Raw genomic sequence first — 22,643 nt, 5'->3', positions numbered from 1 at the left:
CATTTAACCAGCAACAATTACAGTGTGGGGCTTGTTGTGATGTTGCTTTGTCCCTAGCTCTATTCTGACCTGCTTGGATACTTCTAGCCCACTTGTCTATCAGGGTTTCCCAAACTCGGTTCTGGGGCACTCCCTGGGTGCACGTTTAGTTTTTTGCCCTAGCACTACACAGCTGATTCAAGTTTTGAATTATTTGAATCAGCTGTGCAGTGCTAGGGCCAAAAACGTTCACCCATGGGGGGCCCCAGGATCGTGTTTGGGAAACCCCGAATAGTGCCCATCAAATGAAATGCAGACAAGCGCCACCCCGAGGAGTGGAAGTCTTGAGGAACTGCTTTCCTTTATCGCAAACTGGTTGCCGGAGTTCGGTGTCGCCATATTTTCAATCCGAAGCTCTGAGAGGTAATATACTGTATATTTGAATCTAGTTTACCCACGTTTAATTGCCCCGTTTTGCGTAGAAAAAATATGAATGTTTAGATTGTAGTGTAGCTTTCAACAGTTGTTCTGTCGCGCGCATGTTATCATCTCGTGGAATGAATGCGGTACTATAGCTTGCTAACTACTGGGAGTTTTTCCCCCGGCCACGGCTTGCTGGTGAGCGGCTAATGTTAGCAAGCTACTATAGCTAACTATCTCTTATGGTTGTGTGGCAAGGCGTAAACCAAGGCACCGGGATAGAAACATGACATTGTACTCAGGTAAAAATATTGAAGTAGCCAATACACACACTAGCTTTAACATGAATAAAATCTCAAAATGTGGATTTTTTTTTACTATTCTGAACCACCGGTTTTAGCTAGCCTCGTCGATTAGTCCCAGACCCAGACTTTATTTAGCTAGGAAAACACCATGCTTGCGGCCTGATGGCCGTGTGATAATCAATGAAATTTGCTTTTTCGTAACAAGCATAACTACCAATGTTGATGGGGCTAGTGATAGCTCTAAATGGGTTTGAACCTATAGTGATAGTGATAGCTCTAAATGGGTTTGAACTATAGATACTACTGGAACTAGCAAAGCGTTAGTGAATATCCAGCTAACTGTTAGTTAGCTAGATATTTAACGTTAGCTAGCCGGTTAGATGATGAATATATCAATAGCTAGCTAGCTAACGTTACCTATCATTCTAGCCAAGATTAGTTGGAAAGCTATCTTTAGGGGTGCATTGAATTACCTTTTTTATTGTGTGTTATATCTTGTACAGGTGTTTGACCAACTCGTCTAGATAGTTGGGTTTACATTTTGACAGCTGACATTCTGATGTTGAGTGTGAAGTTAAAGAGGACATTTTGTTGGAAGACAAGTTATCTAGCTAGCCAGCTACCTAGCTAATTTGTGCAATGTCTCTCGTCTGACTAATATTCAATTAAAATAATACAACTTGTTTCTATCGAGAAAAATTAATTAATATGATTAACAGCTCATCAATTCCTTGAATGATCACAAGCCTGACTCAAGCTCTGGCTATGTGTAGCCTATTACAGGGTAGCTGACTAAACTCAAATCCATGGTGAAAGAAGTTTCTAATGGAGTTGAGTTTAGTCAGCTAATTACAGGGGAATTCTAGCAAGGTAGCTAGCTATCTTTTGCCGTTGTTTCCTTCCTGTGTTCAATTAGGTCCAGCACTATACAGACAGTAACTTCTGATAGGGAAATTAAGGAAGTGGAACCAGAGTTCACAAAAATAGTAGCTAATATGTTGGTATGACTCATGTAGCCACATTTTAAAAATGTCTGTGTCCCAGACCCCATCACATTTTTGGGCCATGTATCACATCTTGGTTTGCAATGGTAGCTCCTCTACCTACCATTCAAGGTGAAACCATGTTACCTGGGCATCTATATTTATCAGGTGCAATATAGGCTAGGTGTACTCTCAGGGATCATGTCTCCCATGATCATTCTGCTAATGCCCCTCTGCCCTTGTTATTGTTGAAAGCCAGCTGCTATCTTATCTAGGCCTATGCAAGAATTTGATATTAATTGAGACAGTCTTTCAATGAAAGTCTAATGTAGCCTATGCTTGATCTAGTCTAGGTCTCATATGGTGCAGTCCCAAATACTGCGATCAAGATCCCTTTGCATAGTTGTTTTTTTACGTAGAATGTCTCTGGTATTGTAGATTCGACTCCCTATCTTTATATTTTCCCCTTTTTTATCTATGAGGGGAACAAAGATCTGCCTTAAGTGCTGGCACAGGCCTTGTGACTGGCTCTAACTTTGAGAGGAGCATGTGATCTGAAGTTAGTTTAGCTATGGTACTGTTTAACAAAACAGCTCACTTTAAGGTAGTGTGTTGGAAAGGGGGGCCTTGGAGTCTCTGGAACTGTATTTTAACCAAAAAGTTATGCTGCAAAACACAATAGCTGTTGTTTCTGGTTCACCTCATACAATGCACAAGTGTCTGGCAATATGGGTTTGTGTGATTTTTGAGTGTTTCGCTTTGTTGCAGTAACGACAGGTTAAATGACAATGGAACAGTTCTGAATAATATATTGTTATTATAAAGATCTAGCCTAACCTACGTTTCCTTAAATTATTTCTGTAGCATACTACTACTCACTTTTGTTATCGTCGTGTTAATCAATTATGTTTGTGATGCTTCATCTTTAGCTTGTATAGGCCTACAGGGTGAAATAAGGGTCAGCAACATTCACTGAAGGAAAGGACAGAAGGGTCTGTTCTTTAGTGGTGGGGGAATCTGTGAAGTTGAATATTGCAATATTATTTGAAGAGATTATAAATATATTTATTTCTGGGTTGCACTTGTCTTCTGTACCTACGTCAACTCCTCTGTAAATAGTGAACTAACTTGTTTTCATAACTTGTATTTATATGACTGATCAAAACAAATTTTGTTTCTCTGCAGCTGATGTAACGGATGTGAAATGGCTAGCTAGTTAGCGGGTACGCGCTAATAGCGTTTCAATCGGTTACGTCACTTGCTCTGAGACTTGAAGTAGGGTTGCCCCTTGCTCTGCAAGGGCCGCGGCTTTTGTGGAGCGATGGGTAACGACGCTTCGTGGGTGTCAGTTGTTGATGTGTGCAGAGGGTCCCTGGTTCGCGCCCGAGGTCGGTGCGAGGGGACGTACTAAAGTTATACTGTTACACTGACATAGGCCTATAGTGAGCAGAATGCTTTGGAAAATCGAATCGCGACACCGAATCACACTGCATATCGTAACGGCACCTAAGTGTCCTGATAATATTGTATTGTGAGGTCCCTGACAATTCCCAATCCTACAGTTCTTATAGTGCAGATATTATACCGTTAGGTCTGCTGCACAGAATTCATTCTTCACACAGGACAGGAGGGGTGTCTCGTGTTTTTGTGAAGTTAGGCAGTGATACTCCCCTCCCGTGCTGTTGCTGTTTTTAATGGCAGTGGCACACAGTTACCATATACCTTTTACAGACAGACTTTACCATATGTTGCCTGAATAAAATAAAAAATTGCGCACAATTCATACTGTCCCGTTTGTACCACATTATTGCTTAGATTTACATTTACATTTAAGTCATTTAGCTGACGCTCTTATCCAGAGCGACTTACAAATTAATTAGATAAGCCTTTTATCTTCTGTGCACATGCTGGCAACTTTAGGAGTGAGAGTAGATGTGGGTGGATGTTTATTTTAATAAGTCCATTGTATGTGTATATATATATATATCTCCTCATAAATAAATAATTATTAAATGGTTATGGGCAGGTCCTAAGAAATATAAAACTAATAATGTATTTTCAAAATAATAGAAAGGCATATTMTGAGTTTAATTATGTTACTGGTCTGTGCAGTCTATATGCTACGTGGCTGTGCCATGCACAGGAACTCGGTAGTTATTTTGAGACACACTTAGGCTACCCTGATCATAGTCAATACATATTTTATAGTAGGCTAAGAATAATATGAAATATAACAGAATCAAATATAAAGGACATTTTTCCCACAACTTGCGTCATGGCAACGTGTGGAGCCATTGTCGTAAAAAAAAAAAGGCATGCCCATACTTTATTGATCCAGGTTTCATATTTTTCTTACCCGCACTCTGGTTTGTTAGGGAGCAGGCTTAGGGTCTTACGTTGAGTAACTTCATCATGATACATTGAAAATATAGATTGATATTATTTTCTAAAGCATGTGTTCATATTTCACAACCTATGCATGCTTTTGGATGGAGCCAGATACCTGCCAAAATGTTAAACGTACGTATCGTTAGGATCGTAAGAAAATCCTTGCGTGAAACATGACTGTGAAATTTTATCTGTCAACATAAAAACACCATGTTACGATTACAGACAAAATATATAGTAACAGTCACTATCTGGTGTGGCCACCAGCTGCATTAAGTACTGCAGTGCATCTCCTCCTCATGGACTGCACCAGATCTTGCTGTGAGATATTACCCCCCTCTTCCACTAAGGCACCTGCAAGTTTCCAGACATTTCTGGGGGGAATGGCCCTAGCCCTCACCCTCCGATCCAACAGGTCCCAGACGTACTCAATGGGATTGAGATCCGGGCTCTTTGCTGGCCATGGCAGAACACTGACATTCCTGTCTTGCAGGAAATCACGCACAGAACGAGCAGTATGGCTGGTGGCATTGTCATGCTGGAAGGTCATGTCAGGATGAGCCTGCAGGAAGGGTACTACATGAGGGAGGAGGATGTCTCCCCTGTAACGCACAGCTTTGAGATTGCCTGCAATGATAACAAGCTCAGTCTGATGATGCTGTGACACACCGCCCCAGAACATGACCCTCCACCTCCAAATCGATCCCGCTGCGACTGCGACTCGTTAGTGAAGAGCACTTTTTGCCAGTCCTGTCTGGTCCAGCGATGGTGGGTTTGTGCCCATAGYCGACGTTGTTGCTGGTGATGTCTGGTGAGGATCTGCCTTACAACAGGCCTACAAGCCCTCAGTCCAGCCTGTTGCGGACAGTCTGAGCACTGATGGAGGGATTGTGTGTTCCTGGTGTAACTCGGGCAGTTGTTGTTGCCATCCTGTACCTGTCCCGCAAGTGTGATGTTCGAATGTACTGATCCTGTGCACGTGTTGTTACACCTGGTCTGCCACTGCGAGGACGATCAGCTGTCTGTCCTGTCTCCCTGTAGTGATGTCTTCCTCACAGTACGGACATTGCAATTTATTGCCCTGGCCACATCTGCAGTCCTCATGCCTCCTTGCTGCATGCCTAAGGCACATTCACGCAGATGAGCAGGGACCCTTGGCATCTTTCTTTTGGTGTTTTTCAGAGTCAGTAGAAAGGCCTCTTCAGTGTCCTAAATTTTCAGAACTGTGACCTTAAATGCCTGCCGTCTGTAAGCTGTTAGTCTCTTAATTAGGGATAGGGGGCAGCATTTTCACTTTGGATGAATAGCGTGCCCATAGTGAACTGCCTCCTACTCTGTCCCAGATGCTAATATATGCATATTATTACTATTGGATAGAAAACACTCTGAAGTTTCTAAAACTGTTTGAATTATGTCTGTGAGTATAACAGAACTCATATGGCAGGCAAACTTCCAAAAAGGAAGTGGAAATTCTGAGGCTGGTTGATTTTCAACTCATCGCCTATTCACATCCCAGTAAGATATGGATKTGTTCGCACTTCCTACGCCTTCCACTAGATGTCAACAGTCTGTAGAATGTTGAATGAAGCCTCTAGTGTGATGTGGGGCCGGATGGCAGCTATTTGAGTCAGTGGTCTGGCAGAATGCCAGTTCCTGGTCACGRGCATTCCTCATGATATCGCCTTGCGTTCCATTACTTCTGTAGACACAAAGGAATGCTCCYGTTGGAACGTTATTGGATATATATGATAACAACATCCTGAAGATTGATTCTCTACTTAGTTTGACCAGTTTATTCGACCTGTAATATAACTTTTTGAAGTTTTTTTGTCCGAGTTCGCCTGAACCGGCGCCAGCGTTTGGACATGTGAACTAAACGTGCTAGCAAAAGTAGCTACTTGGACATAAATATTTGACATTATCGAACAAAACAACAATTTATTGTGGAACTAGGATTCCTGGGAGTGCATTCTGATGATCATCAAAGGTAAGGGAATATTTATSATGTAATTTRGTATTTCTGTTGACTCCAACATGGCGGAGAAATGTTGTGTATATCTGAGCGCCGTCTCAGATTATTGCATGGTGTGCTTTTCCCGTAAAGTTTTTTTGAAATCTAACACAGCGGTTGCATTGTGAACAAGTGTATCTTTAATTCTAAGTGAAACATGTATCTTTCATCAAAGTTTATGATGAGTATTTCCCGTTATTTGATGTGGCTCTCTGCAATTTCTCTGGATATTTTGGAGGCATTTCTGAACATGGCGCCAATGTAAACTGAGATTTTTGGATATAAATATGCACATTATCAACAAAACATACATGTATTGTGTAACATGATGTCCTTTGAGTGTCATCTGATGAAGATCATCAAAGGTTAGTGATTCATTTTATCTCTATTTCTGCTTTTTGTGACTCCTATCTTTGGCTGGGAAAATGGCTGTGTGTTTACTGGACTTGGTGGTGATCTAACATAAATATATGTTGTGTTTTCACTGTAAAACATTTTTTAAATCGGACACGATGGGTAGATTAACAAMATGTTTATCTTTCATTTGCTGTATTGGACTTGTTAATGTGTGAAAGTTACATATTTAAAAAATATATTTTTGAATTTCCCGTGGTGCCTTTTCAGCGGAATGTTGTGGGGGGGTTCCGCTGGCGGAACGTGTGTCCTAGAAAGGTTAACGACCGTTCCACAGGTGCATGTTCATTAATTGTTTATGGTTCATTGAACAAGCATGGGAAACAATGTTTAAACCCTTTACAATGACGATCTGTGTAGTTATTTGGATTTTTACGAATTATCTTTTAAGAGATAGCGTCCTGAAAAAGGGACGTTTCTTTTTTTGCTGAGTTATTTAATTTATATATATATACAGTGGGGAGAACAAGTATTTGACACTGCCGATTTTGCAGGTTTCTTACTTACAAAGCATGTGAGGTCTGTCATTTTTATCATAGGTACACTTCAACTGTGAGAGACGGATCTAAAACAAAAATCCAGAAAATCACATTGTATGATTTTTAAGTAATTAATTTGCATTTTATTGCATGACCAAAGTATTTGATCACCTACCAACCAGTAAGAATTCCGGCTCTCACAGCCTGTTCGTTTTTCTTTAAGAAGCCCTCCTGTTCTCCACTCGTTCCTGTATAAAAGACACCTGTCAACACACTCAATCAAACAGACTCTAACCTCATCCACAATGGCCAAGACCAGAGAGCTGTGTAAGGACATCAGGGATAAAATTGTAGACCTGCACAAGGCTGGGATGGGCTACAGGACAATAGGCAAGCAGCTTGGTGAGAAGGCAACAACTGTTGGCGCAATTATTAGAAAATGGAAGAAGTTCAAGATGACGGTCAATCACCTCGGTCTGGGGCTCCATGCAGATCTCACCTCGTGGGCATCAATGATCATGAGGAGGTGAGGGTTCAGCCCAGAACTACACGGCAGGACCTGGTCAATGACCTGAAGAGAGCTGGGACCACAGTCTCAAAGAAAACCATTAGTAACACACTACGCCGTCATGGATTAAAATCCTGCAGCGCACGCAAGGTCCCCCTGCTCAAGCCAGCGCATGTCCAGGCCCGCTTAGAAGTTTGCCAATGACCATCTGGATGATCCAGAGGAGGAATGGGAGAAGGTCATGTGGTCTGATGAGAAAAAATATTAGCTTTTTGGTTAAACTCCACTCCGCCGTGTTTGGGGAGAAGAGATGAGTACAACCCCAAGAACACCATCCCAACCGTGAAGCGTGGAGGTGGAACCATCATTCTTTGGGGATGCTTTTCTGCAAAGGGAACGGACGACTGCACCGTATTGAGGGGAGGATGGATGGGGCCATGTATCGCGAGATCTTGGCCAACAACCTCCTTCCCTCAGTAAGAGCATTGAAGATGGGTCGTGGCTGGGTCTTCCAGCATGACAACGACCCGAAACACACAGCCAGGGCAACTAAGGAGTGGCTCCGTAAGAAGCATCTCAAGGTCCTGGAGTGGCGTAGCCAGTCTCCAGACCTGAACCCAATAGAAAATCTTTGGAGGGAGCTGAAAGTCCGTATTGCCCAGCGACAGCCCCGAAACCTGAGGATCTGGAGAAGGTCTGTATGGAGGAGTGGGCAAAATCCCTGCTGCAGTGTTTGCAAACCTGGTCAAGAACTAGGAACCGTATGATCCTCTAATTGCAAACAAAGGTTTCTGTACCAAATATCAAGTTCTGCTTTTCTGTCTGATGTATCAAATACTTATGTCATGCAATAAAATGCAAATTAATTACTTAAAAATCATACAATGTGATTTTCTGGATTTTTGTTTTAGATTCTGTCTCTCACAGTTGAAGTGTACCTATGATAAAAATTACAGACCTCTACATGCTTTGTAAGTAGGAAAACCTGCAAAATCGGCAGTGTATCAAATACTTGTTCTCCCCACTGTATATATATGGAAACTGGAYTGAGTTATTCTGCATGTTTTCAAGTTAAGTCTCAATTACTCAGTTGAGTTGACTTCACATTTAGGTGGCTAATGTCATGGATTTGTTTGCCAGCCRAGGTCTAGACAGCATTAGCTGTGTTATGCCTACAACAGTGAAGTTTCAGTCCACTAGGTGTACCTCTACAGCATGGGCATATCTCTGGGTGACGTGGACATCGCCATTCATGCACCTTATCAAAAWATGACTAATTCAATATTGCACCATCCCATTCTCTGGGCTCTGTCTGCAATCACAACCAGCCGTATCTACCAGGAATAATTAAACAGAATAATAGATGTTTGGTGAATCTATGAAATATGTATGACCACTCAATATTTTGATTATTTAATCTCTCATTCTTGCCAAAGCATATTCTGTAGGAAGGGTTAATATGAATTTGAAATAATTTGACATGATTTATATGAATTGGGTCATGAACATATGTACTGTGAAATGAACAATGTAGAGGTTAAATCTAGGTTAAATCTGTTATAAGCTTATTCCCACYCTTTACAATATCTCTGTTGCAGTGGTCTTAYGTAGTCTCCGTATAGGCTATTCTCTCCATCGCGACACTGCTGCCTAATTGAAGAGCTTGTGATCTCCATGCAGCGCCTTGGGAAAAGCACACCTCGGCCTCAGAAGATGCCCTTCTGGAGGAATGAAACCATAGTCATTATACCCGACTGTAGGTCTATTTGCCTACTAGCCAAATTAAGTGGAGGGCATGCATGATGCGTGCAACATATTTGAACATTTTAATTAATCCTTCATTCAGTTCAGTTCAGTCATTATGTCATTCATTGTCATTTGTCTGAGTTGCAATAGGAACTAAATCAAAGAGAATAGAACTGTTTTGTCTCATTTATTTACATGGCTATAGCCTCTGCGGGATGGGGTTGTGCAACGCAAATGGCTATCACATTAAGACGAGTCACAGGCTTTTTGGTTGTGAATAGGCCTAGGCTACTGAGCGACTGCGAGTGAAGAGTAAAATAATCCACTTGTTAAACTACATAACATGCTGACAAAATGTCAGTCCTAATAAATGAGCCAACTAGACAAGAGCAGCACTCACGTCAAATTAAAAATAATTTTTTATTKGATTTTTTTAACCCCCCTTTTTCTCCCCAATTTCATGGTATCCAATTGGTAGTTACAGACCTGTCCTATCACTGCAACTCCCGTACGTACTCTGGAGAGGCGAAGTTCGAGAGCTGTGCGTCCCCCGAAACACAACCCAGCCAAGCCGCACTGCTTCTTGACACAACGCCCGCTTAACCCGGAAGCCAGCCACACCGATGTGTCGGAGGAAACACTGTACTCCTGGCGACTGAGTCAGCGTGCGTTATGCTCGGCCCGCCACAGGAGTTGCTAGTGCGCGATGGTACAGGAACATCCCTGCCGGCCAAACCCTCGCGTAACCTGGACGACACTGGGCCAATTGTGCGCCGCCCCATGGGTTTCCCGGTCGCGGCCGGCTGCGACAGAGCCTGGACTCGAACTATGTTCTCCAGTGGCACAGCTACTTAGACCACTGCGCCACTCTGGTGACCCCACTCAGGTCAATTTAACTAACATTTCCAGAGCCTAMTTGTAAACTAACCAATATGTCGATTCAGTGAGAAAAATCGGACATTAATTGATTTTATCAAGACCCCACACTTCTCTCAAAGCAGCGCGAAACGGTGCTGAAATAGTTGACCACACGTGGGTAGGCTAGTGTTTTTAAATGTTCTATAACAATTGGATGACTGGGAGTTTCAGTAAGCAACAAGTTGATGCCTTCATTGCATTGGTCTACTTTATTCCAATATTTTAGTAATTTGGTTATTATTTATTCCCACAGTAATTCGTTATGCATTTGTCCAGTTGTGGTTAAGAAAATTGTGCATGTGGTTGGCTATGCGAAGAGATGGGTGAAGTGACATGGCTCGCAAAGTTTAGAACTTCCAGGAGGATAGTAGTAACGGGTGCTGCTTAGCAACCATCAAGGGCTTAAGAAAGTAGTGCTGCCAATACCACCACGCGAACTTTACAGCATAGGTTGGTAGCCGGAAATTAAAGTAGAGGCTTTGTCGRTGGCAATACCTTTCATATATAAAGAAACGTTGGTGAAATGCTAAAGTTGGCGGAAAAACGTCTTGAATTAACCAAACTTGTATTGTGGTCTTTATTTTGCCTATTTACATGTAGCTAGAGGCCATGTTTTTCCCTGTTCATTGATTCAGTAGCAGAAATCCAATTTGCACAAATATTAATGAAGTTATCCTGCTAAATTTAACAAAAATCAGCGACCACATGATGACCATTTGGAATGGATAGGCTAAGATTCTACAACTTCTACGAGGTCGTCATTGAAAACAAGAATTTGTTCTTAACTGACTTGCCAAGTTAAATAAAGGTAAAATAAAAAATGACTTTAGCCATGTCGATGCAGCTAGTGAAATGCATCATGGGAGCGCAGCGGCTTCACAGCTCTGGTCCATCCGTGTGTGTGTTTCTCTCTGTTTAATGCATTTCTATGGTCTTCTCTGCCCTGACCCGCAGGTCCTGAGGAGACAGTCTTTACGTCCACCTGAACATGTCTGGCCCGGTCACCAGTCGATCCCGGGTTTACCCCGACGTGAACACACAGAGACCCCGGGAGTACTGGGACTACGAGTCACACGTTGTGGAGTGGGGGTGAGCTGAGCTAGCCATCAAGCCATGTGATTGTCCACGGCACCCTTACCCAATTTAGTGTCAGACATACTGACGTACTCGCATCCTCTCTTCCTTCTCAAAACCTATTGGAGGAGGTCAGAGTGAAGGGACCTCTGGCTTTCTCATCCAATGGGTTTTGAGAAAGAGGATAGGAGAAAGGACGTGAGGAGTATGCAATTTAGATTCTCCCTAGGGGAGCATGCCATAGCTAAATCCCATATCTGGGCCATGTTCAGCAGAGCACGGCACAACAGTGTGGAAATGGAGTGTTCACATAGAAATATATGAAGTAGAACAAACATGCCTTATTTAGAGTAAGGACTCGCATCAGCTCTATTCATCACATTCCACCTACAACATGGCCCTGGTGCGTTGCAGTTCATATTGAGAACTTGGAATGTGCCAGCTTTATCATCCCGTATCAGTGTTAACTCTGTTGGTGGAATCGTGGGCTTATCCGTCTTAACATTGTTGTGAATATTACTCATTGTTTTATTCTCTGTCTGACCCTCAGGAATCAAGATGATTACCAGCTGGTGCGAAAGCTCGGCCGGGGCAAATACAGCGAAGTGTTTGAAGCCATCAACATCACAAACAACGAAAAAGTAGTAGTCAAAATACTCAAGGTACTGGCTCTGGACTTCTATTTCACTCCATTGAACAGTTACTGAGACCAGTGTTTTTTCCAAATATATATATAAGCTCAGCAAAAAAAGAAACGTCCCTTTTTCAGGACCCTGTCTTTCAAAGATAATTTGTAAAAATCCAAATAATTTCACAGATCGTCATTGTAAAGGGTTTAAACACCGTTTCCCATGCTTGTTCAATGAACCATAAACAATTATTGAACATGCACCTGTGGAACGGCCGTTAAGACACTAACAGCTTACAGACGGTAGGCAATTAAGGTCACAGTTCTGAAAACTTAGGACACTGGAGAGGCCTTTCTACTGCCCAGGGTCCCTGCTCATCTGCGTGAACGTGCCTTAGGCATGCTGCAAGGAGGCATGAGGACTGCAGATGTGGCCAGTGCAATAAACTTTAATGTCTGTACTGTGAGACGCCTAAGACGGCGGTACAGGGAGACAGGATGGACAGCTGATCGTCCTCGCAGTGCCAGACCACGTGTAACAACACCTGCACCGGAACATCCGAACATCACACCTGTGGGACAGGTACAGGATGGCAACAACAACTGCCCGAGTTACACCAGGAACGCACAATCTGTCCATCAGTGCTCAGACTGTCTGCAATAGGCTGAGAAAGGCTGGACTGAGGGCTTGTAGTCCTATAGGCCTCAACAACGTCACCTATGGGCACAAACCCACCGTCGCTGGACCAGACAGGACTYGCAAAAAGTGCTTTTCACTAACGAGTCGCGCTTTTGTCTCACCAGGGGTGATGGTTGGATTAGCATTTATCGTTGAAGGAATGAGCGTTACACCGAGGCCTGTACTCTGGAGCGGGTTCAATTTGGAGGTGGAGGGTCTGTCATGGTCTGGGGCGGTGTGTCACAGCACCATCGCACTGAGCTTGTTATCATTGCAGGCAATCTCAAAGCTGTGCGTTACAGGGGAGACATCCTTCTCCCTCATGTGGTACCCTTCCTGCAGGCTCATCCTGACATGACCCTCCAGCATGACAATGCCACCAGCCATACTGCTCGTTCTGTGCGTGATTTCCCGCAAGACAGTAATGTCAGTGTTCTGCCATGGCCAGAGACGAGCCCGGATCTCAATCCCATTGAGCACGTCTGGGACCTGTTGGATCGGAGGGTGAGGGCTAGGGAGAGATACTGTTACTTTTGACTCCCCCCTTTTGTTCAGGGACACATTATTCCATTTCTGTTAGTCACATGTCTGTGGAACTTGTTCAGTTTGTCTCAGTTGTTGAATCTTATGTTCATACAAATATTTACGCATGTTAAATTTGCTGAAAATAAACGCAGTTGACAGTGACAGGATGTGTCTTTTTTTGCTGAGTTTATTTTCATGTTATTTAGACAGTTGGAAACAGTAGGAGACAGGCAAGCGGGAATAACAGTAGGAACGGTGGAGACTGGGATTGAACGAGCGAGACATGATACCACTAGACTACGGACTCTGCACCTCAATCCCAAAGTTTCTCACGCTGTGGATGGGCTTCAGTAAGGGCCTGGCAGCTAGCCTTTTGTTTATAATTTGGACTATAGACTGTACAATGGGCTCCCGAGTGGCGCAGCGGCCTATTGCACTGCATCTCAGTGCTAGAGGTGTCACTACAGACCCTGGTTCAATTCCAGGCTGTATCACAGCCGGCCGTGATTGGGAGTCCCATAGAGCGGCACATAATTGGCCCAGCATCGTTAGGTTTTGGCCGGGGTAGGCCGTCGTTGTAAATAAGAATTTGTTCTTAACTGACTTACCCAATTAAATAAAAAATTAAGTACATATTCTGGGTAAGGCTTTCTAGATAGGCTTTCTAGATACTGCTCACAGCATGGTATTTCACAGAAGCACTGTCAAACTTTATTTTCCTTCCAATRTCCTGCATGTTCTTCTCTTGTGCCTAACAGCCAGTAAAGAAGAAGAAAATCAAGCGAGAAATCAAGATTCTAGAAAACCTGCGAGGCGGCCCCAACATCATCACACTTCTAGACATCGTCAAGGATCCAGTGGTCAGTTTCTCCAACTACTAATAATACATGCCGTCATGCTGCTCGGTACATATCATATGACATTTTGGGCACCATTTAAAAAAAATGCATTTTGTCTTATGATTGCAGTCCCGGACTCCAGCCCTGGTTTTTGAACACGTTAACAACACAGACTTCAAGGTAAGTAGCATCACTCATTTGTTTCCATTCAGAATGGAAGCCTTCGCTTTAACTGCACATGTCATTCTAGTGAACTGTTTTTCTTTTCTTGTAGCAATTATATCAAACGCTATCAGACTACGACATACGGTTCTACATGTACGAGATCTTAAAGGTAAGACCTAATTATGGGGGGGTAGACAGCAAATGGCTGTCCATTTAAAAGTGTCTATATATACACTACCGTTCAAAAGTTTGGTCACTTAGAAATGTCCTTGTTTTTGAAAGAGAAGCACATTTTTTGTCCATTTAAAATAACATCAAAATTGATCAGAAATACAGTGTAGACATTGTTAATGTTGTAAATGACTAATGCAGCTGGAAATGGCTGACTTTTAATGGAATATCTACATAGGCGTACAGAGGCACATTATCAGCAAACATCACTCCTGTGTTCCAGTGGCACGTTGTTAGCTAATCCAAGTTGACCATTTTAAAAGGCTAATGGATCATTAGAAAACGCTTTTGCAATTATCTTAACACAGCTGAAAACTGTTGTACTGATTAAAGAAGCAATAAAACTGGCCTTTAGACTAGTTTAGTATCTGGAGCATCAGCATTTGTGGGTTCGATTACAGGCTCAAAATGACCTTCTGAAATTCGTCAGTCTGTTCTTGTTCTGAGAAATGAAGGCTATTCCATGTGAGCCCGGGATGCTGGCCTTCTAGGCAGAGCTGCAATGAAAAAGCCATATCTCAGACTGGCCAATAAAAAGAGAAGATTAAGATGGGCAGAAGAACACACACTGGACAGAGGAACTCTGRCTAGAAGGCCAGCATTCCAGAGTCGCCTCTTCACTGTTGATGTTGAGACTGGTGTTTTGCGTGGCAAACTGTGGCACTGTGTTGTTACACAACTGCACATTTTAGTGGCCTTATATTGTCCCCAGCACAAGGTGGCCCTGTGTAATGATCATGCTGTTTAATCAGCTTCCTGTCAAGTGGATGGATTATGGAAAGGAGAAATGCTTGGGAAAGGAGAAATGCTCACTAACAGGGATGTAAACGACACCTGCCACTTACATTAAATGTCACAAGCATATTATCCACCTGGTACTGGACTGTTATGTTAGAGTGGAGTCAGACTGCATCAATGACATTATGGCCTGATATCGGTAGGGTATCGGCCAGTAACTTGCATTCACCTCTGAGATTAGCCTACATTCTGATGCACGGTTCCTGTACTGTATTTAGAACATGTTATAGAGCTTTAGGGAGGACTAGGGTGGGGAGCATCTAGTCAGTCTCTCTCCCACTGGGGAGGGGATTTAGCCTAGCTGCTACAGTGTTCATTTTGGCAGCTGTGTTTGTTTTAGTCTTGGTCACGTTTTAGCAATTTTATCCTTCATCAGTTATCAGTCGACTAAAACGCTGGACAATTTGTCTAGTTTTAGTCACAGTGCATTTTCTTTCCATTTTAAATAATTAACATTTGCCCTTAACGTTCATCATTGGCACAATCAGATAGCCTTGTCCAACTTGGCCTACTGTCCACTCTTATGCCTTAACTGGCAACATTGATATTGTAACCAATGCCAGCCATAATAACCATACAGGCTATAAAGCCTTGGCTACAGCCTAAACAATTTACATAACTGTTGGAGGGGGGGTAAAAAAACAGTGATTTCATTAAAGTGTAGAATCTGACCTTTCCAACAATGCTAGAAGTATTACTGTACTCTTAAAATTCAGCAAATAGCATTTTGTTTTTCCAATCGGATTAAAGGAACCACAACTCTTATTTGCAGACCTCGAAAGTGGCAAAACAGATGAATAAAGGCGCATGTGGCAAAATAGATCTTCTCATGTGATCAGAGCAAAAATTGCCTATACGAAAGCAAAGATTATCAAAGACATTGTTTCTAGTTGAGGGAAGTTGCAATTGAAGTGTCCTGGCTACGCGGCAGTTCAAGAGGCGAGTGATTGAATGACCTCTCTGGAACTGTGTGTGTGGAAGAGCCTGCTTTGCTCAAGCAGCCCGCACAACTGAAAGAAGTTATCAGCCATTGAGAGGATTGCATTAAATATTCTGAGAAGCCATGCATGCTTATGATTGGACAAAACAGTTGAAAAGGAGATTTGTGGCGTTTTCGTGAACTAAAATMAAAAGTAATTTTAAATAGTCATTTAGTAATTGTTTTTTCCCCAGGGCGTCTTGTTATAGTCATTCGTTTTTGTCAGGAAAAATAGGTAGTTGACAAGTGTTTTTCGTTGTGGTTCTTGACGAAATTAACTGAGCCGCCGCCACTGCTGAGGGCTTCTCTTCACTGTGGCGAGCAGAAACTCTGAGCAGGGCAGGCGAGGAAGAGGCAACCCATATGTAGGAGACGTGTTAAAAGCATGAGGATTTATGCGTGGACAGGCCTGACACATTGTGTCTCTCTGTACTCCCAGCCCAACCCCTGCTCAGCTAGGAGTATTTATACCACAGCTGCTCCTCACACTGGTGCTACAGGAAAACTACTATGCCTGAGACTTCATCAGTTTATTATGTATCCTGTATGGATGGATGGATGAAAACCTGCTGGTTTTATATTTATTTTAATAAAAATGAAGCATATACCAAATTTGACTGAGGACAATGGGAAGATACTGTACTTTTGTCTTCATCTRTTTCTCTATAAATGGCTGGTGGTGGATTACAGTACTATGGTCTGTCACAGGGTTCACCATGGTTTGCTGCTCTGTCTCAGTGGTAGCAGCCTTGTTGATACGTGCTGCCAAGCTAAGGTGTGCTAAGCTGGATCACGGAAAGCTTTCCCCAGCCCACAAGCACGGAAAAGCATCTGCTCCGGTCCTTATCCCATAGACTTGGCCTTCTCGCATATCTGATGCTCTCTCCCTGGCCTCACTGGTGCTGGTGAAACAGCTAAAGTAGCTGTCAGAGATCTGGAATTAAGGATATGAATCCCAATCCATGGTTGTTAGCCTATAGAATAGTAGTGATCTCAGATCATGGGACAAAAACCTTCAGCTCTCCGGGAGAAGGGTTGATGAGGATCAGTGGCCTATAGTGTCATCTGTGCTTTTCAGTAGGATTATTGTATTTAAAATGGACTTATTAAGTCAGTTTAAGTGCTGTTTAGGGCTATATGCTGACAGTGGGAAAGCAAATTAATCATTACACCATCATCACCGATGATACTCAATGGGTGTTGGCCAAGTATTTTCCATTATGTTTACATCAGTAGGACTTAATGCAGCCATAAAGATGACTGACAGGGCCATTGTCCCTGCTTAATTGGCTGGAATACGTGAGCGGGACCTGTTATTCGCCTGAACACCGTGGCATTTTTGTTTTCCGTTGCACAACTTTCTGTGTCCTAGTTCACCTGAGCCAGTTCCCAGCTGTTTCTGCTCTCATCTCTCCTCTCTGTTCCCACCCACAGGCCCTGGACTACTGTCACAGTATGGGCATCATGCACAGAGACGTCAAGCCACACAACGTCATGATTGACCACGAACACAGAAAGGTACTGGCCTATTTCTCCCTTTTCCCTCCCTTCTTTCCCTGATTGGCTAACTTACTCCACCAAAGACCAACGAATGGGTGGAGTATTGCCCTACAGTGTGCGACTTGTTTAGTTGGTTCACAAAGCACCCGGTCTCATCTGTGATTGGTCCAGTTGTGACATACAAGGCATTTAGCCAATTGTTGATCAAGGCACTTAACCCTAATTTGCTCCAGAGGTGCCGTACTACTATGCCTGACCCTGTAAAACAACCCGTCACTGCACCTATCTGGTGTGTGACAATACACCACTTTTTTTTTTTTTTTACCTTTTCATTCAGTTGGTAGGATATTTCATGTTGCCTCCTGAGGTAAGACACATTTCAGAGATAGTCTTTGGTTTATTTTTCTAATATAATTTTTATTTAAGGTTTTTGTGACTTGAAAGTGTAGAACTCTAATTAATTGATAATCTGATTCTATATACACAAATAACCATTCATGTATTCCACCCACATGCATATGTGCTAAGTTTCAGACAAAATGTCCTGAGTGTTGGTTTGATCTTTCTCTGACTATAAAGTCCTGGCTGTTTGGTTCTGTAGTCGCTGTTGATTGGTTGTTTCTAGCTTCGCCTTATAGACTGGGGTTTGGCAGAGTTCTACCACCCTGCTCAGGAGTACAACGTACGAGTGGCGTCCCGATACTTCAAGGGTCCAGAGCTGCTAGTTGACTACCAGGTCAGGCAGTTCTCTGGCTTTTTAGAACATTTGTTGTCTGTGCCCCGGTGCCGTTGACTGTGCCCTGATMCTGTTCCCTGTTGACTGTGCCCCTGTATAGATGTACGACTACAGTTTAGACATGTGGAGCTTGGGCTGCATGCTGGCCAGTATGATCTTCAGGAAGGAGCCTTTCTTCCACGGACACGACAACTACGACCAGGTGAGAGCTCAGCCACCGTATCAAATCAACCAAACACATTGTATCTGTATAGTGCTTTTAACTAAAATGTCAGTGTTTTAATAGTAACCTGGCCTTAACCCCCAAAGAGAAGATAGAATATTACTTGATTGTCCTGTTCATGTGTGTACTGCTTTATCCTAACCCCTCTATACATCTAGTGATGTTCAGACAGCAGGTGCTGCCCCCCCAGTGTTTAATGCATGTCAGTCTCGTTTGTTTTGCAGCTTGTACGAATCGCAAAAGTCCTGGGCACAGAAGACCTTTATGACTACATCGATAAGTACAACATCGAGCTAGACCCACGGTTCAACGACATTCTGGGCAGGTAGGTTGATCTCAAATCTCGGTGTTGCGTCAATCTGTCAGCGTGTTTGAAGGTGTCAGTTTGAGCAAGACGAGGCATAGAATCACATGAGTAGTTATGTGGGATGCAAGGTGATTTGTAGATCAGCGATTCAGCACATACCCAACTGCAACACACTAACACTTACCGTGTGACCATTTATGCTCTGTCAAGTGGTGGGAGAGGTTTGAGGAGAGGCTGTGTCCATGTTGTATTGTTGCTGATCGTTTAGTCTCTTTTTGTTACCCAGACATTCCCGTAAACGGTGGGAGAGGTTTGTGCATAGTGAGAACCAGCACCTGGTGAGCACCGAGGCTCTGGACTTCCTGGACAAGCTGCTGCGCTACGACCACAACGCCCGCCTCACAGCCCGGGAGGCCATGGACCAGCCCTACTTCTGTGAGCTGCACCTCATTATCCATCTCTCTCACACCCACTCGCCATGAACCAGCCCTACTTCTGTTCTGTGAGCTGCACCTCATTATCCATCTCTCACACCCACTCACCATGGACCAGCCCTACTTCTGTTCTGTGAGCTGCACCTCATTATCCATCTCTCACACCCACTCACCATGGACCAGCCCTACTTCTGTTCTGTGAGCTGCACCTCATTATACATCTCTCACACCCACTCACCATGGACCAGCCCTACTTCTGTGAGCTGCACCTCATTATCCATCTCTCACAACCACTCACCGTGGACTAGCCCTACTTCTGTGAGCTTTAACGTTACCTCCCTGTTATCCATAGTTTCCGTGTCAGTTTTTCCACAGTCTACACTGGAATATATTGGACTGTCATGCATCTCTGCACGCCATTTGTGTATTCAATGACGTGCTATGTTTGCTTGTGTGATTGTCATTGAGTTTGTCTCTCTGTCAGACCCCATTGTGAAAGACCAGGCGAGGATGGGCTCTACATCGGGACTGTCGACTGGTTCTACCCCAGTCAGCTCCTCCAGTATGATGACAGGTAACACACAAAGGGTCTGATGATATGTATGCAAAGGAGGATGGTTATTTGGTTATTGATAAAAAACAATCAGTTCTTGTGTGATAATTTGCTAATGGAGGAAGTCCCCAGCCACTTCCTCTGATGCGGTTTCTTCATCTTTTAATTTCTCTTCTCCAGGCATCACCTCCATGTCCTCGTCGCAGCCCCTGGCTAATGTGGCGGGCTCTCCTGTGATCTCCTCCCCCAGTGCACTGGCCACTCAGGTCCCAGCCGCTGCCGGGGCCCAGCCCTGAACGGTGCCCTCAGCCTGGGGCCTGGGATGGACCCTCTGTCTGGCCTGGCCTACCCAGCCAACAACCATTTTTATGTTGAGTATAACAGAGAAGGAAAAGATATTAGGTTCCCCCCTTTTTTTTCATACAATAATTATATATTGAGATTCGGGGGAGAGAGAAGAGAACAAACATTACTTGCGTCTGTCTGGATAAAAACTGTAGCTGCGTTCTTTCATGATGACGGTGTCTAGAAATGCAACTATGTAGAAAGTAAGCAAAATGGATAATAAAAATGATTTTATATGTCCCTAAAGTACATGTTTGAGGTTGTTGATTTTCTAGTTCTTTTGCTTGTTTTACCAACCGATGGTGGTCACATCAAATGACTCATGGGCTGCTTGTAACACTTTGTTAAATACGTTTTCTGTTGGTCATATTTTCCTCATTGAATTTCTCTCAATAGAACGCCACCCCCGATTTAGTTATTCCAGTGTCATCCCTAATGTTTTTATCACGAGGCAGTTTCACAATGATTATGCTTGTTATTTTGGTGTGGCTATTTCAGGCTCATTGAACAAACTTTTTGTACAGGAGTTACGGTGACATATGACTGTGTTTATAAAATGTATTCAATAAGCCCATGTTGTTTTTACTACATCCAGTGCACAGTGTGTAGTTCCCTCTAGTTTAAGAGACTTCACTGACCCATTTGTTTTGTTGACTTGTGTTTGAAGCTGAGATAGAAAGTGGGGACCATGGAGAAAGTTCAGTTGGCTTGATTAGAGGCTTTTCTCTAAATCTGCTTGCTGAGTTGCTTACCTTACAGAAAACTCAGGCAAGGAAAGAACCCAGAAGGAATAATTCATCTATTTTTTTGTACAACCATGTAAGTAGATGCATCAATGAGACCAGGAATGGAATCTCTAACTCTGTAGCTAAAGGGGTATTCTGAGATTCAATTTGGTTTAATAGATTCAGAACCGGGTGAGTTAGGGCTCTATTAAATCTGTTAGTGTGATTATGACATTTTAAAGGCAATCTTCCTGAGATTGCATATATCGTCTCAATCGGAAATGACCATTTATATTGTTGACACTTCAGCGATCGAAGTTGAATAAAGCCCTTACTGTAAACAATGGCCTGAAAGGCTGCAGCTCAGTGTTCAGTATCTGTCAGGTAGGACTAGGAGTGAACACACCCCCAGGGTTGTGTTCAGAAGGGAATAAACCATTTGAAACTGGAAGGTACTGACCTGGTACAGTATGAACACAATTTTTTTTGTTTTCCGTTGCAAAAGAATGTGCTTTGTGTGCCCTACTGAACATTAGAGGTGGACACTTATGAGAACCTGTAGATTTGGTAATGTCAAGTGGAAAAGACCCGGCCCTCATGCAATGCAGTCTCCCTAACAGTGGGTACATTCAACAGCAGTACATCTTATCTATTAGATTGAGTACTGCTGAGGGGGTTTTCCCTGCTGTGAGTGAGTCACAAGGAGGATAGTGTTACAAAGTCAGTCCTCTGGTTAATTTGATACAGGCAACCTTTACTGGATGAGGAGCAGAGCACCCACCTAGATCTCATTGAGTCCTGGGTCAGTGCTGGGTCCACGGGTACCTGTGGCCTAATTACCTATATAGTGTTCTACATTTGACCAGGGCCTATAGGGGGGATCAAGTTGGCATTTGGGACACAGCCTGGCAATCTAAACCCAACGTAGTCTTCCCATGCTAGCCCAGAGGCTCCCTACTATCTGAGGAAGGTTAGGAAGGGAAACACAGTACAGGAACCATGGGGCCCTGGACCTGCCTGCTGAGGTGGAGAAATGGAGAGCAGAAATATGTGTGGGCCACTACATAGACAAGTGAGACAGTATTTTGGGGGGACTTGTGAGTTGACTTATGAGGGTTGACCTGAGGTAACGGGCTTTCAAGAACTCTGTTTATACCTGGTGCTAACGTCTCATCTTTCCATGTTCTGATTGCCCACATTTGAGTAAAATAACTGATCAATTTCCACTAGATAGCATAGCCACAAAATCACTTGGCCATCGTAAAATTTCTAACAATTTAAGAGGGTTAGGCATACGTTTACCAGTGTGGATAAAAATCTGATTTTAAGAAATTGTAGAAATAGGCTGGATTTGACTTTGTGGCTGTGGTAACTAGTGACGACACAGCCAGAGGAAGTGGGGGACGAATTGATTGATTGGGTGAAAGGTCTGTGGGAGCAGTTTACAGGATGTCACCTGTGCAACTAGAGGTGAAAAAAAACTTGAGATAACCTTTACTCCACACACTCATACAAAGCTCGCCCTCCATTTTGGTGAATCTGACCGTAATTCTATCCTGATTCCTGCTTACAATCAAACAGGAAATACCAGTGACGCACTCAATAGGGAAGTGGTCTGATGACTCGGATGCTACATACTGGACCGTTTCGCTAGCACAGACTTGAATATGTTCTGGGACTCATGCGATGGCGATGTCGTCCCCACAGTACGGTACGTACATATCCCTACCAGAAGCCATGGATTACAGGCA

General features: G+C 43.3%; 1 protein-coding gene across 2 annotated transcripts; it reads left to right on the top strand.

Annotated features, from left to right (window-relative positions):
* Positions 1-315: 315 nt before the first annotated feature.
* zgc:86598 (STKc_CK2_alpha domain-containing protein) lies at positions 316-20,736 on the top strand. Of its 2 annotated transcripts, none has more exons than XM_023975089.2 (13): positions 316-402; positions 11,106-11,240; positions 11,776-11,887; positions 13,816-13,917; positions 14,026-14,076; positions 14,171-14,230; positions 17,504-17,587; positions 18,195-18,305; positions 18,406-18,507; positions 18,753-18,853; positions 19,122-19,270; positions 19,754-19,843; positions 20,003-20,736. In XM_023975089.2, the coding sequence occupies exons 2-13, from the start codon at positions 11,140-11,142 to the stop codon at positions 20,116-20,118; spliced, it is 1,179 nt and encodes a 392-aa protein (XP_023830857.1). In that variant the 5' UTR covers positions 316-402; positions 11,106-11,139; the 3' UTR covers positions 20,119-20,736. The 2 variants fall into 2 exon arrangements, with proteins under 2 accessions (XP_023830857.1, XP_023830858.1); XM_023975090.3 differs by lacking the exon at positions 316-402 and adding an exon at positions 463-701.
* Positions 20,737-22,643: the final 1,907 nt, after the last annotated feature.

This window comes from Salvelinus sp. IW2-2015, linkage group LG30 (assembly GCF_002910315.2).
Source record: "Salvelinus sp. IW2-2015 linkage group LG30, ASM291031v2, whole genome shotgun sequence".
NCBI lineage: Eukaryota > Metazoa > Chordata > Actinopteri > Salmoniformes > Salmonidae > Salvelinus > Salvelinus sp. IW2-2015.
This window is presented reverse-complemented; position numbering and strand designations above follow the sequence as displayed.

What these genes read in the sequence shown, in the direction of transcription:
- zgc:86598 (XM_023975089.2), top strand. Translation starts at nt 11,140, where the DNA reads ATGTCTGGCCCGGTCACCAGTCGATCCCGGGTTTACCCCGACGTGAAC. An exon ending in GACACGACAACTACGACCAG is followed by an intron (nt 18,508 to 18,752) that starts GTGAGAGCTCAG and finishes TTTGTTTTGCAG; the next exon opens with CTTGTACGAATCGCAAAAGT. An exon ending in TTCAACGACATTCTGGGCAG is followed by an intron (nt 18,854 to 19,121) that starts GTAGGTTGATCT and finishes TTTGTTACCCAG; the next exon opens with ACATTCCCGTAAACGGTGGG.